At 50.4% G+C, this 14,189-nt stretch overlaps 1 protein-coding gene across 1 annotated transcript in view; it reads left to right on the top strand.

Moving 5' to 3' along the window:
- Window positions 1-1,547: 1,547 nt before the first annotated feature.
- The window catches only part of RAE1 (ribonucleic acid export 1), a 19,016-nt gene continuing 6,374 nt past the window's right edge, over window positions 1,548-14,189 (top strand). The window contains 8 exon segments of the mRNA XM_006141880.3: window positions 1,548-1,756; window positions 3,634-3,730; window positions 4,508-4,612; window positions 6,822-6,914; window positions 10,357-10,469; window positions 11,978-12,059; window positions 12,162-12,233; window positions 13,462-13,569. Coding sequence (XP_006141942.1) covers window positions 1,650-1,756; window positions 3,634-3,730; window positions 4,508-4,612; window positions 6,822-6,914; window positions 10,357-10,469; window positions 11,978-12,059; window positions 12,162-12,233; window positions 13,462-13,569 — 777 coding nt within the window. The 5' untranslated portion in view covers window positions 1,548-1,649.

Here is a 14,189-nt window from a genome sequence, read left to right as displayed (position 1 = left end):
GTGCGTTCCCGTCGGGGCGAGACGCGCGGCGCGAGCCGGCCCGTTGGCCGCTGGAGAGAGGTGGGAGCTGGAGAGGGCCGAGGGGGCCCCTGGGGTCTGAGGCCCCGGGAAGGGTCACGCTGAGTGCACGGCTGCGTGTTGCCTCTGTCCTTCCGTTACACGCCTGGCCTCTCGTCAGGCTCACGTCACCTCCTCGGAGAGGCCTTCCCTGACCGGCCCCGAAGGAGCCCCTTACAGCCGGCCCCGTCGTTGCTGTAGCGCGCACTCCCCGTGTTCGGATCCCCGTGTTCGGACCCCCGTGATCGGAGACCGCCGGCGCCGGCAGTGTGCTGTGGGCCGGGTGTGCAGCTAGGGGAGCCCAGCCGCGTCCGCCCTGGGGAGCTAGCGCTGTGGTGGGGAACAGGGTGCTGTGCGCAGCCGCGGTGGGGTCCGAGGACAGCGTGTCCAGTTGGGCAGGGAAACCTCTGAGGGAGGGGACTTTGGAAAGGTACCTGACAGTGAGACATTTTTGCCCTAGGTTGCGTGCGCTCGCTGGAGAGACAGAAAGTGAGGAGGCACCCCTCGGATGGCCATGCTGCCATCCCTTCTCCGTTCTCTCGGGATCTTGAGTGCGGGCGCGTGCACACGCGGTGTGAGTTTTAAGCCACCTTGTCTGGGACTCGACCCACTTTGGACCACGTGGGAGTCCAGCCACATACTCATTAGCCATCTGGGGGTCCCGACTGTTTTACTGACATTACTTATAAAATCCGCCCATTTACATTGGGTGTTCTCATGGTTTGGGGACATTTTATACGGCGCGTGAACATCACAGTGCGGTTGTAGAACATTCCCACCACCCCAGAAGGTTCTGAGGAGGCAGCCTTTTTTTTTTTTTTTTTGCTATAGGGCACAGAGACAGGAAGCGAGAAATCACCCCCCAGGGGGGATGGGCACGCACGCCCACGCGCCCGGCGTGAGTTTTAAGCCACCGGGTCCGGGACACGAACCGCGGTCGACTACGTGGGAGTCCAGTGACATAGCCATTACGCTAACTGCTGGTCCCGAGGAGACAGCTTTTGAAGTGAGGGCTGAAGATTGAAGTGGAGGCAGCTAAGGGTTTGGGGGAAGGGACCCGGGGCCAAAGGAGCAGCATGGGGGTCTCCCAGGAGGCCGGAGCTGGCTATGTCACTGGCAGCCTGGAGGGCAGGCAGGCAGGGTCTGCATCCACCTGTGCCTTCTGAACCCTAGGCTTCCCCGTGCCAAACTTAGCATGTGTCCACACTGGCTGATTAGTATTTTAATCACCTCTGCTGCGTGTCCTGTAAACTGGGCCCTAATGGCAGGAATGTTCTCTCCCATCTCGAAAGTCATAGAGTGCCGGAACACAAGTGGCACCAAGAACCTTCAAGGTTTCGGGGACTGCGTGCGCAGCCTCAGTGTGTTCTCCTGCCTCTGCTGGGAGGATAGTAGTGTCCTTTTACAGGGAGAAAGAGCTCGGTCCTGGCCCAGAGCCACGGAGCTAGCTCCTGGACCGAGGCGCAGTTAACTGGTGATGTGGTGCGTCCCTCTGCGCTCTGAGAGCAGAGGTGTGGCCTGCGAGCACCTCCTCTCACGGTGTCCTCACAGCTCGTGCTCCAACCTGTTACGCCTGGACTTGCCTATTTTTCATGGAATTAGGGACGTTCACATGCCTTCCTGAGATTCCTTCCCGTGTCTGCATTCTTCTCGTCTGGCTGAGGGCTATGGCACTCCGCTCTCAGGCTCCTGTGAGCAGGTGACTGACATGGTCGATTTCTTAGCAGAACTGTAATGTGGCTTGAGTCAGCAGGGCGTTGTGTGACACATAGACTGTCTCCTTGGACAGAAGGAGGAAAAGGTGGGTTACTGTGCCCTGTGCACTGACTGCATTTTCTACATAATCTGTGTTGATCCTGGGACAACTCTGGAGAAGGTGTTAATGCAGAGCAGGAAGATGAGGTCTGGTGGGATGAGGGTCCCAGCCCCGGTGAGTGGCAGAGGCCCCGTTCTAACTGGTGTGCCTGCTTGACCTGGATGTCCAGGAAGAAACTTGCAGTGAGGCGGCTGATTGCTGGGTACATCCCAGAACATGATGGCTAGACCCTTTGGTACGCAGCAGAGCAAAGAGGTGAAACTTCCATAAAGAAATTGCTGAGCTGTTGCCAAAAGTGGTTTTATAGGCAGTCAACCCAGAAATAACTGACCTAACCCAGAGTGCAGGAACTCCTTTTTTTTTTTTTTCTTTCAAAAAAGGGGGGGATTATTTAATTTTATTTATTCATTAATTTTATTTTAATTTGACCAGAGAGAGACAGAGAAAAAGTGAGAAAGCAAGCCGCCATGTCCCGGACTTGAACTGTGGTCAGTCATGTGGGAGTGTCCAGCACCTTAACCACCACGCCACCTGCTGGTCCCTGGAGTGCAGGAATTTGTAAGAACAACCTGAACTATATTTTTAAAGAATTATTTGTTATTTAATTCATTTATTGTTATTAATATTTTTAAATTTGCTATAGGGCATGTGCACTCAACAGAGACAGACAGGCAGAGAGGGTGTAGACATGAGAAAGCAAACTGCCAGTCTGGGACTCAGCCACAGTGGACCATGTGGGAGTCCAGAGCCTTCACCACCACACCACCTGCTGGCCCTGAAACTGAACTATTGACAGTGTCTAACATGTGAAGACTGAAGCGGTTTATCTCCTAGCTGGGTGCTAAGAATACTCTCTGGAATGTGTTGATACTGATTCTTTGATGGTGACAAAGGGACCACCCTGATGTAAGATGCTAACGATAGGGAAACTGGGTATGGAGCTTACGGGGATTCTTGTATCTTTACAGTTTTTGTAAATCTAGAATTAGTCTAAAGTAGAAAGTGTGTTGTTGTTGTTGTTTACTTAGTCCCCGAGTGAAACATAGACAAGAGAGACAGAGACCTAGCACTCCTGCTGGGGTCTTGACACTGTCACCATGCAGAAGCCTCAGCCAGTCTGGGTCACAGGCACCTGCTAGCCCAGCTTACCAGGGAGTCACCAACCGGCAACTTTCCCACATGGGCCAGCCTTGGGGTTTGGAGGGGAGGGAACTGGCAGCTGAAGGAACTGCTACCCTGAATGTCCCTAGGCAGGGAGCAGCATGCCGTGCACTGGCAGAAAGGTGGCGGCAACAAGAGGGAGAGCGTCACGTGTCCCTGCTCAGCCCTGGAGAACTGGTTGATCTTTTAGGTTTTGGGCATAGGGCACATGCATTCACCAAAGAAGGAAAGTGGGAATTCATCCCCACAGAGGGATGGCCACCCCACAATCCCTTCATTCTCCCAGGATTTGGGGCTCACACACACTCGTATGTTCTTGGCATGTTTCTCAAGGTACCAGGTCTGGGACTTGAATCGTGTTCGGCTATGGGAGTCCAGCACCTTAACCACCATGCCACATGCTGGCCCCAGAACATTTATTTTTTAAAAAGCACCCTCCTTCTCCCGTATGTAGAACTCTTCTGAAAAGAGAAGCCTAGCACCAAGCCATTTAGAGTAGTTCCCTTCTCTGGCTTAATTACCTTTTTATCGTTTCTCAGTGACATTTGTTACTTAGGAAAGGACCTGCCCTTGACATTTTTCTTTCTTTTTTGTTTAAGGGCCAGAATGAGTCTGTTTGGAACGACCTCGGGTTTTGGAACTGGTGGGACCAGCATGTTCGGCAGCACCACCACGGATAATCACAACCCCATGAAGGTACCGTGTACAGCTCTGGGGGTTTGTAGAAAATGGTCAGGCCGAGCGTTCCCACGTCACTGACAGCAGGAGAAAGAGAGACTAAGCTTAAGATCCTTATTTTTTTTTTTAAGAGAGATTTTTGCTATAGGGCCCATGTGCTTGCCAGAGAGAGACAGAGACAGAAAGTGAGAAATCACACACATACACACACACACACACACACACACACACCCCGGAATGATCATGCCTTCTCTATTTTCTTGGGGATTTCGGGCACGCACATGCGCCTGGCATGACTTTTACGTCACCAAGTCCGGGACCCGCGGTTGACTACGTGGGTAACCATTATGCTTCCTGCTGGCCCCAAGAGCCAGTTTTAAGGAAAGTTCCAAAGTTTTGTCTGGCCCAGTTTTCTTGGACACTGCAGCCCAGAACGTGGGTCTCCTGGGCTGGCATCCAGTTCACCTGATTTGCCAGTCTCTGGAATTGCCTGAGGTACTTGGTAAAATTGCAGGTTGCTGGGCCCAGCTGTGGCCTGTCGAGGGGAGGGCTGGGGATGGCTACAGTTAGGTGCCCAGGGCAGGAGTGAGCTGGCGGGCTACCATTTGGCAAACGTGGCTGTGGCCGTTTCGGTCGAGTCCGCTCCTGGTCCCAGCGCCAGTGCTTCCTGTGGCTTTGTAGTCCCCTGTTTGGTCAAAGGAAGGTGGGGCCTGACTCAGCAGGGTACGAAGGCCGCTGCAGGGGCTGCTGTGGAATTGTGGTGATGCGCGCGCTTTAACATTGATTCTCCTGCAGGATATTGAAGTCACGTCTTCTCCTGATGACAGCATCGGCTGTCTGTCTTTTAGCCCACCAACTTTGCCTGGGAACTTTCTGATCGCAGGGTCGTGGGCTAACGATGTAAGTGCTCCGTAAGTGCATGTTCTACTGTGTGAACCCTACTTCTCTGTAAGGGCCAAGCTAGCTTTTCCTTTAGTGCTATTTAACCGCAAGTAAATGAATCCAAGTTATGCCTATTCTTGGCCTTTTTTTTTAAAACCATTTTGCCAGAGAGCATGTGCACTCCTCATGGGGGGTGGTGTTGCTGCAGTCCCTTCTCTGTTTCTCCCTCTCAAGGTTCCAGCCCCACATGTACACACACTAGTGTCTTTCTAGCTGCTGTTTCTTTCTCTCTTTTTTTGGAGAGGTTTTTGCTACAGGGCGCGTGTGCTTGCCAGGAAGAGACAGAGACAGACAGAAAGACAGAAAGCGAGAAGTCACTCCCCAGGGGGGGGAGGCCACGTTGCAATCCCTTCTCCTCTCAGGATCTTGGGCACGCACACACGCGCCCAGCGCGAGTTTAAGCCACCGGGTCTAGGACTTGAACCACGGTCGACTACATGGGAGATCAGTGACATAGCCATTACTCTAACTGCTGGTCTCTCTAGCTGCTGTTTTTAAGCTGCCGAGTCCAGGACTCAAACTGTGGGGTTGGCCATGTGGGATCCAGCCAAACCACCAGGCCACTGGCTGTCCCTATGACCATTTTTAAGAAACCCATTTAGGAGATATGAGCCCTTCTGAATGGCAGACAACACTTGTTCTTACGTGAATTTTCGTTACGAGAGTACAATCATATGCATTGCTCAAAAATTCCTATTCTAGGGGCCAGCAGGCAGCATGGTGGTTAAGGCACTGGATTCCCACATGGCCGACCCCAGTTCAAGTCCTGGACCCGGAGGTTTGAAAATCAGGCCAGATGCATGTGCATGTGTACCCAAAATCCCCACAAGAGAAGAGATTTTGGTGTGGCCATTCCCCCACCCCAGTGGGTGATTTCTTTCTTTCCCTCTCTATCTCTTTCAGGCGAGTACATGTGCCTTATGGCAAAAACCTTCAAAAAAAAAATTCCTGTTCTAGTTCAGTGTCTTAAAATGTATTTCCAGACCAAATGTAATGTTCAGTGAGAGTGAATACCTCCCTGATATGGTATACGTAGATGTCCCTTCTCGCCATCCTGGAGATGCTTTGGAGGTGTATGTGAACTTTTTAACTCTCAGCCACAAGTCCTGCGTAGACATTATACTCAGTTATAGCATACAAGAAGGAAAAAAGTCACAGTGTACAGAAAATAGAGATAAAAGCTGGCAGGAGAAGCAAAGGATTTGAAGAGACGCTTCACAGAAGCCGTCTGTACCTGTCGTCTCACTCCTCTCCTGGGACTTGGGGAAATCCAGCAATCTACTTTATATTTGGTGTATGAATTAATCTTGGCACGGCTAAAGTACTGTGTACTCATTGTCACTTCTGTTTTGTGAATTAGGTTGCTGAGCTTAGGGAAGTACATAACTGGCCTCAGGACACGCACCCAAGTGAGTGCCAGGGCCAGGCACAGAATTGCCCGGCCCCTGCTCCTAGCTGTGGCTGCTACTGCCTCTTAGGAAAAAATGTCTTCATGCTAGTGAAACTCGCCCTGTGATAGCCAGTATAATGGTGGCCTATGGTCTATGGTGTCACTGTGAAGATTTCTGGAAAAGGTTTCAAACAGACTGCAGCAGGGAAGCAGAGGGTGGGAGGATGGAGGGAGGATGGGGGCACCTGCCTGAGCATGTTTACATCTTACATGGAATTCTGGAGATTTCAGTTGATTCAGGGCTGAGACGCGTTGGAATGGTATTTAAAGATGAGTAGGCTAATGAGAGGCCGGTGAGAAGCTGCAGTTGCCAACATGTGTACACAGGGGACCAGGAGCCCACCCGTTTGCCGGTGGTGAGATGGGAGGGTATTTTCTTGTCATATTTATGAAGTCTTATCTTAAGTGTGTTACTTTATAAGAGTAGAAAGGTAAGTTTCCACTTTGGTCTTGATTCTCTGAGAGGGGGGGAGTCAGTCATTAGCCACATCAGAAGACAGGCCCTAGGTGAGATGAGAAAATTATCCGCAGTTTAGGTGCAGAAGAATTTGTTTGCTTTAGAGGCAGGAGTACAAAAACAGCTGTTTACATACACATTTTGTTGGCTGTGTTCTTAATTGAGATAATCGGACCGGTGAAGTCCGGGTGTAGATGAAGCACCCCCGGAGCGGCAGTGCCTCGTGTCTGCCTTTCCACTCATGAGTCTCGTCGTTGCAGGTTCGCTGCTGGGAGGTGCAGGACAGCGGCCAGACCATCCCCAAAGCCCAGCAGATGCACACCGGGCCCGTGCTGGACGTCTGCTGGAGTGACGTAGGTTCCCTTCCTTTTCTCACGCCCTCTCCTGCTCTGAGTGCAGCGTAGTGCAGGTATCCAGTAACCGAGCCCGACCCTGAGTCCACGCTGCAGGGACCCTAAGTTTCCGAGTGTACATGCGGTAGTTTATTGATGTTTCTAACACTAGCTTTAGATGTCTCTCTGAAAGCTTTTTTTAAATAAAAATCCCATTATTTTATTGACATGCTATCTTGAGCAAGGGATTAGATAATTTCTTGAAGCTTTTCCAATTTCTAAAATATATTGTGAGCTTATGTTATTTAAATTAGAAAGGTATCTATCCCAGAAAATCCTTGAAGGAAAAAAGACTGAATGTGTTTCTGTTATCAGACCTCGAGTGTTTTTATCTCCCCCTCTGGAATTCTCTTTATCTACCTCAGATTCTGAGCATTCACAATGGGAGCAAACGCGTTGTAGTGTATTTTGTATGCCGCTAGTTTTCTTCCTGTTTGTGATCGGGGAGAGTTGAGTGCCAAAGGGACCCACTTAGGAAGAAATCACCGGGGAGGTGAGGCATCTGTGGGAGGCTCAGCAGGTGGGGTGAAGGAGCTGCTGCTGCATGGCCCCCCAGCTCGGTAGCACCTGCCAGCCTCAGCCTGCAGAGGAGCATGGGGGTCAGCGCCCCAGCCACCCAACTCTGCGGCCACACTGCCTGGTGGCTGAGGTTGACCGAAGCAGGAGTACACGGGCCTGCTAGTCAGGCAGGTGTCCAGCCATGCTGAGAAGCCGAACCTAGGTCTTTCCAAGCCGCTGTACATGTTTTTCATTTAGTCAGATTCATTAGGTATGATTTTTAATCAAATGGAGCCTTTTTCTGTGTACATCTCTGGGTTTCAGGAAACACATAGGTTGTGTTTAGGACGTAGATCAGAACTCTCAGCCTCAAAGTCTCTCCTTTCTTTTTTTTTTTTTTGAGAGGTTTTTGTGATAGGGCGCGTGCGCTCGCCAGACCGACAGAGAGAGACAGAAAGCGAGAAATCACCCCCCAGGGGCAATGGCCACGCCGCAGTCCCTTCTCCTCCATTCTCTTCTTGGGATCTTGGGCACGCACACACACGTGCCTGGCGTGAGTTTTAAGCCACTGGGTCCGGGACTCGAACCGCGGTCGACTACGTGGGAGTCCAGCAACATATCCATTATGCTAACTGCTGGTCTCTCTCCTGCTTTCTTGTAATCAAATCTGATCCTCCCGGGACCAGCAGATGGCATAATGGTTACATCACTGGACTCCCACATAGTTGACTGCACTTCGAGTCCCGGACCTGAATTGAAACTCGTGCTGGGCACGTGTATATGTGTGACCAAGATCCTGAGAGGAGAATGGAGGATCAGGGGGGCCAGCAGTTGGTGTAATGGCTATGTCGCTGGACTCCCATGTAATTGCAGTTCGAGTCCCAGACCCAGTGGCTTAAACTCACGCCGGAAGTGTGTGTGTGTGTGTGTGTGTGTGTGTGCCCAAGATCTCCAGAGGAGTGGAGAAGGGATTGCAGCATGGCCATCCCCTCTGGGGGGTAATTTCTTGCTTTCATTTCTTTGTCTCTCTTTCTGGCGAGCACACGCGCCCCATAGCAAAAGCCTCTCAAGAACAAAAAAATCAGATCTTTTCACCTCCTCACCCTGAAAACCACCGATCTATTTCCTGTTCCTGTACTTTCGCTTTCACAAGAATGCCATATAAATGGAATTCTGTGTACGTGAAGTTTGTTTTTCAATTGTGATAGATTGTGCGCTTGCCAGAGAGAGAGAGAGAGAGAGAGAGAGCGAGCGAGCACCCATCAGTGGGCTTGGTCACGTCACATGGGTGCACATATTCAGGATGGTTTTCAAGCCACTGGGGCTGGGATTCAAACCATGGTCACCCGTGTGGGGTCCAGGTCCCTCTGCATAGCACTTAACTACAGCACTTTGGGGCCAGCCCTGTAGTATGTAAGTGGGTTTTTTTTTTTTTTTTTAAAGACGTGTTTGCTTTAGGGTGCGCGCACTCACTGGAGAGACAGACAGGTAGCAAGAAATCACCCGCCCCTGGGTGGTGGGGGGGGTGCAGATAGCCACACCACAATCCCTTTGCCATTCTCTTCTAGGGATTTTGGGCATGTATACACACGTGCCCGGTGTGAGTTTTAAACTACAGGGACTGGGACTTGAACCACGGTCAACTATGTGGGAGTCCAGTGACGTCACCATCATACCATCTGCTGGTTCCAGTATATAAACTTTTGAGTCTGCCTTTTTTTCTCCCAGCATAGCACATTGGATATCCATCCACACTGACTGTGTCGGTGTTGTGTTCTTGTTGCTGAGAGTTTTCCAGGGTTCAGATGGGTCCCTACCAGTTAGACTGCTGCATTTCAAGGATTTGCGGCAGAGTTCTCATGACTAGTAGAGTGAGGAACAGGTTTTACGTCTTTTAGGTGGAGAGCTGCTTACCTCCAACAGGAAGAAATGTTTACTAGGGAAAGGCGGTGGTAAATCTTGGCACTCTGGAACCAAAAACGAAACGACTGAGACCAGGAGCCAGCAGACCATGGCCCGTGAGCTAGATCTGCTCCACTGGCAGCTTTTGTAAACAAAGTTTTATTGGAACGCAGCTGCGCTCTTTCATTTCTTGATGTCTTTGGTGCTTTCAGGCTGTAGTGACAGGGTAGACCTACTTCCTGAGTTCTGTATGCAAATATTTTAAACCACCGCACGTGCCTGCGAGCCGTTTGAGCTGTTCTGCAGCTGCAGTAGGACCAGTGGCCATCGCGCGTCCATGCCCCCTCATTCCACGCGCTTTGTCGAACGTGGAGCTGAGCAGCAGTGACAGTGTCTGCAGAGGCACGTGTATGTAGAGGAAGCGGCTGTGACAGGAGGTGCACAGTTGGTGAGTCTAGGTGGAGTGTTTATGCCCATTTATTGTTATTGCAGCTATTCTGGGGGCTGGAAGTTTGTCACACTAAGAGAAAATGTTACAAGTGACCCAGCCGTGCCTCAGAGAGAAGAGGTAGGGTCAGGGATAGGAGGATGATTTTTAAAAAATTTCTATTTAAATGTTTTCTCTTAAAAATATAAATAATAAAACAGAAAGCTTTTGGAAATGCATTTTGTGTGTGACACTGTAGTGTACAATACATTGGCCCCAAATAATTGGAGAAAAGGGGCTGGCAGGTTGCATGGTGGTTAAGGTGCTGGGCTCCCACATGGCTGACTGTGGTTCGAGTCCCAAACCTGACAGCTTGCTTTCTTACTTTCTCTCCCTCTCTGTCTGTCTCTGGTAAAATAAAAAATAAATAATAACATAAAATTCAGTACTATCAATCTTTTAAAAAATCATTAAGTAAAAGTTGTTTCAGTATGTTTGACCTACTGTTTTGACATAGCTACAGAGTCCATTTTCCTTAGAATGCCCAGTGTTCTTCCTTTTGTTTTAGGATGGGAGCAAAGTATTTACAGCGTCGTGGATGGGAAGTAAGTATTTACAGCGGCGTGTGATAAAACTGCCAAAATGGGGGACCTCAACAGTAACCAAGCAATACAGATTGCACAGGTAACACCCCCTGCAAGAAGGCTGGGCAGGCTACTGCCCAGGGCCCTTTAATGATGGTAATTCTTTTTTTTTTTTTTTAGGAATTTTTTTTTTAAACTTTTTTTTTAAGGAATTATTTATTTAACTTTATTTATTCATTCATTCATTTTTAATTTGACTAGAGAGAGAGTGAGAAAATAAGCCACCAGGCCCAGGACTCGAACCATGGTTGGCCATGTGGTAGTGTCCAGCACCTTAGCCACCACGCCACCTGAGGTTCCCTAATGACGATAATCCCGTACTACAGAAAAACGTACAGTTTGACTAAAGTATGCCAGAGACCTCCAAAGCAGAAAATAACACCAGCTTCTCAACCCTGCTCATCTTGATAGCTTGTCTTCCATGTGTGCAGGTGGCACCATAAGGGGTAAGTGACGTTAGAGTCTACCAGCAGACAGTGGGACCATAGACAGTGTAATGGTTATGTTGTTGGACTCCCTCGTAGTCAACTATGGTTCGAGTCCCAGACCTGGAGGCTTAAAACTCACTCCGGGCACGTGTGTGTGTGTGCCCAATATCCTGAGAGGAGAAAGAAGAGACTGTGGCGTGCTCATCCCTTGGGGGGCGATTTCTCGCCTTCTGTCTCTCTCTCTGGTGAGTGCATGTGCTCTATAGCAAAAACCTCTCTGAAGGAAAAAAAAAAACAGAATCTACCTCAGACAAGTGTTCCAGGTGGTGCAAACGTGCCAGCATCCACGCGTGACTTGGCTTTTACCAGTGCCCTCGGCCCTCGTTCATTTGGCAGGTGTGTGTTGAGTGCCACTCTCTGCCGGGCACCATTCCTGGGGTCTAGGGACATGCAGTGAGAGGGCACTCCCCCGCGCCAGGAGCGCCTACCTGGAGACACCAGGCAGCTAGTCTTGTGCTACGGAGGGGTGAAGTAACCCGGACGAGAACCTGGAGCCCGTGGGTCCAGTCTGATCTGGGTTCAAGAAGACCTCGTGTAGTTTGAGATCCCTGAGCTCTGCACTAGAAACACCCGTGTCCCCTCTGGAAGTAGCCGTGGTAGAGGCCTCCGCTTGCTACTTCCAGTGTTCCCGTAGGGAGGGGCTTGCTTTGACTCTCAGATCCTTAATTGTGAATAAAAATCAGTCTGTTAGAAGGGAAGGCACACAGATACTCCTGTGTTGCGTGGAATATTGGAGCCACCGGCAAGTGCAGAAATACCCTTTGAGGCCCAGCCACGGTAGGGTGTGCTTTGATTGCTGCTTGGCAGGCTCACACCACCTGGAAGGCCTGGGTTTGACTCCCACCACTCGGAGGGTGTGGTGGTGTACACCTGCAGTCCTGGCTGCGGGGCTGACGAGGGAGACTGGGGGGTCTTAAGAAGATTGTGTGTGTGTGTGTGTGTGTGTGTGTCCATTTCTCCTTTAACCTCAGTGTGTACATCAGCCTCTTCTGTCAGGCTGCAGAACTGAAGCTGTTTGGTAGTATGCCATTGCACTCACCTGGATCCACTTTGTCTCTGTTTATTCGCTCCGGTTAAGACCATACATTGGATCAAAGCCCCGAACTACAGCTGCGTGATGACTGGGAGCTGGGATAAGACTCTGAAGGTATCACGCCTGCGGGGTTGGGCCCATTGCAGCCACCTCTGTTCTTACCTCTTTTACACTTCAGCTCGGAAGGGTCACTCACTGGCTCGCTTCTGCTTTCAGTTTTGGGATACCCGGTCGTCAAATCCGATGATGGTTTTGCAGCTCCCTGAAAGGTGTTACTGTGCTGACGTGGTAAGGAGTTCCAGCATAATACATGTTCTCATTTCTCATTTTGGTATCTTGTAATTAGTGGGTAATCTAAAAACCCGAGTCCAATAATAGATGTGAGGGGGAGTGTTCTGGTCGCCTCTGTCTCCCCAAGTCAGGCGGCCTAGTGCTCCGTTTGCTCCAGCAAACTGAACCCCAAGTGCCGGGTCTTTGGTGACTGTCTCCAAGTGGGATAGGAAATGAAGGACTTTGTCTACCTGCTCAGTGCTAAGTCTTAAAGTGTCCTTCCAGCTGCCCCAATAATTTCACTTTTAGAAATTTATTGTGAGAAAAGTAATCAAAGATGCAAATGGACTTTGTTTTATGTGATGCAGTGAAACCTTGGAAACAACCAGGTGGGCGCAGTGGACCGAGCCCTGCGGGGTGTTCGTTTGAGGGAACCGTAGCCACCGCCAGGCAGACAGTATGGGCTGATGTCATAAGGTGTGCTCTGAGTAGAGGATACGAGTTCCAGGAATGTACATACACTAACCTATAAGTACATGAATGGTGCTCAGCGAGAAAGACTGGAACAAGCAAGCCGCACCGCAGTGTTAGTGGTTATCACTGGAAGGGGCGGCGTAGGTGATTTTTCACTTCAGTACGTTTTCTAAATATCCATTCATTTTATATTTAGGGTTTTTATTGGGGGGGGTACACTTTTTTCCCATTTTTTTCCCCAGTAGGGCATGCATGCACTTGAGAAGGTGAGCACCATCCCCAGGGTCTGGTCATGTCACAGTCCTCTTCCTCCAGTCTTCCTGCATGTCCAGTCCTGGGCATCCATTCATGTGTTTGGCATGTTTCAGGCTGACCAGGCCAGAGATTCGAGCCGTGTGGGATCTGGCGCCTCATGAGCCGTGCTTTTCTGCTGCCCTTCAGAGCTGAGCCCAGTTTTGAACGCTAGTCTAGGAGGGGCTGGGTGGCGGGTCAGTGATAAATCAGAACTCTGCGAGGCAGCCTGCTTGGGGGTTCTGGCTTCGTGTCTGGAGACCTCCCTGAGAATGCCAGGCACACGCGTCCCCATGATGCAGGGCTGGCAGAAGCTGTAGGTGGATTGTAACATCCAGACTCCATTGGTGCTGCTCTCTGTAACACATGGGACAAATAAGTGGACTTAAAAAAACTAGGCTTAATTTTGTGACTAAAAAAATTGATGTAAGAAGATAGCACTTCTTCATCCGCAGTGTCTCTGCTCTCCTCTGTCTCCTAGATCTATCCCATGGCCGTCGTGGCCACTGCCGAGAGGGGCCTGATCGTTTATCAGTTAGAGAATCAGCCTTCTGAGTTCAGGAGGATAGAGTCTCCACTGAAGCACCAGGTGAGGCGGGGTCAAGTCAGTACCTGAGGACGTGGGTGGAGCGCCTGTCGCTTGTGGCTTGAAAAACACGTGAATATTTCCAAAGAGGGTGAATTTAAGAGTACAGATGCAGATACTTAGTGAGTAGATACTACCTGTCTATGTCCTTACCAAGCTTAGTCGGTCAGGAAGTTTTTCTCTTCAGCCTGCTCCTCTGCTTCCCACAGCCAGCCAGGCGGCTTCTCCTGAACGCCCAGACTCCCCTCCCTTAGCCATTGTCTCAGGACCAGATCACCTCTCGCTCGGAGAAGCATGGCTAGTGCCTGGGGATGTCCTCGTCTTGGCCTGCTGAGTCTCGTAATCTGCCGGGCCTGCAGCTCTTCCTGCCCTTCCACCCTCCCCTCCAGCCTTCTCGGGAGCCTTATGTGGTTGATCCCCTCTCCCTCGTGTCCTCCGTCTCTCCGGCCTCAGTCTGTCCCTCCTAGTACTTCGCTGTCAATGCAGAAGCATGCTCAGCTCATATTTTCTATGATTTTCTGTGCCAAAATGGTTCTCAACTTTTCTGTCAACCTAATAGTTCACCCTAGAACACGGGCTGCCCTGGACCCCATGTCCTCCGTCTTGCCTGGTCCCTCTTTCCC

The sequence above is a fragment of the Tupaia chinensis genome, unplaced genomic scaffold (assembly GCF_000334495.1).
Source record: "Tupaia chinensis unplaced genomic scaffold, TupChi_1.0 Scaffold000066_1, whole genome shotgun sequence".
Lineage (NCBI taxonomy): Eukaryota > Metazoa > Chordata > Mammalia > Scandentia > Tupaiidae > Tupaia > Tupaia belangeri.
This window is presented reverse-complemented; position numbering and strand designations above follow the sequence as displayed.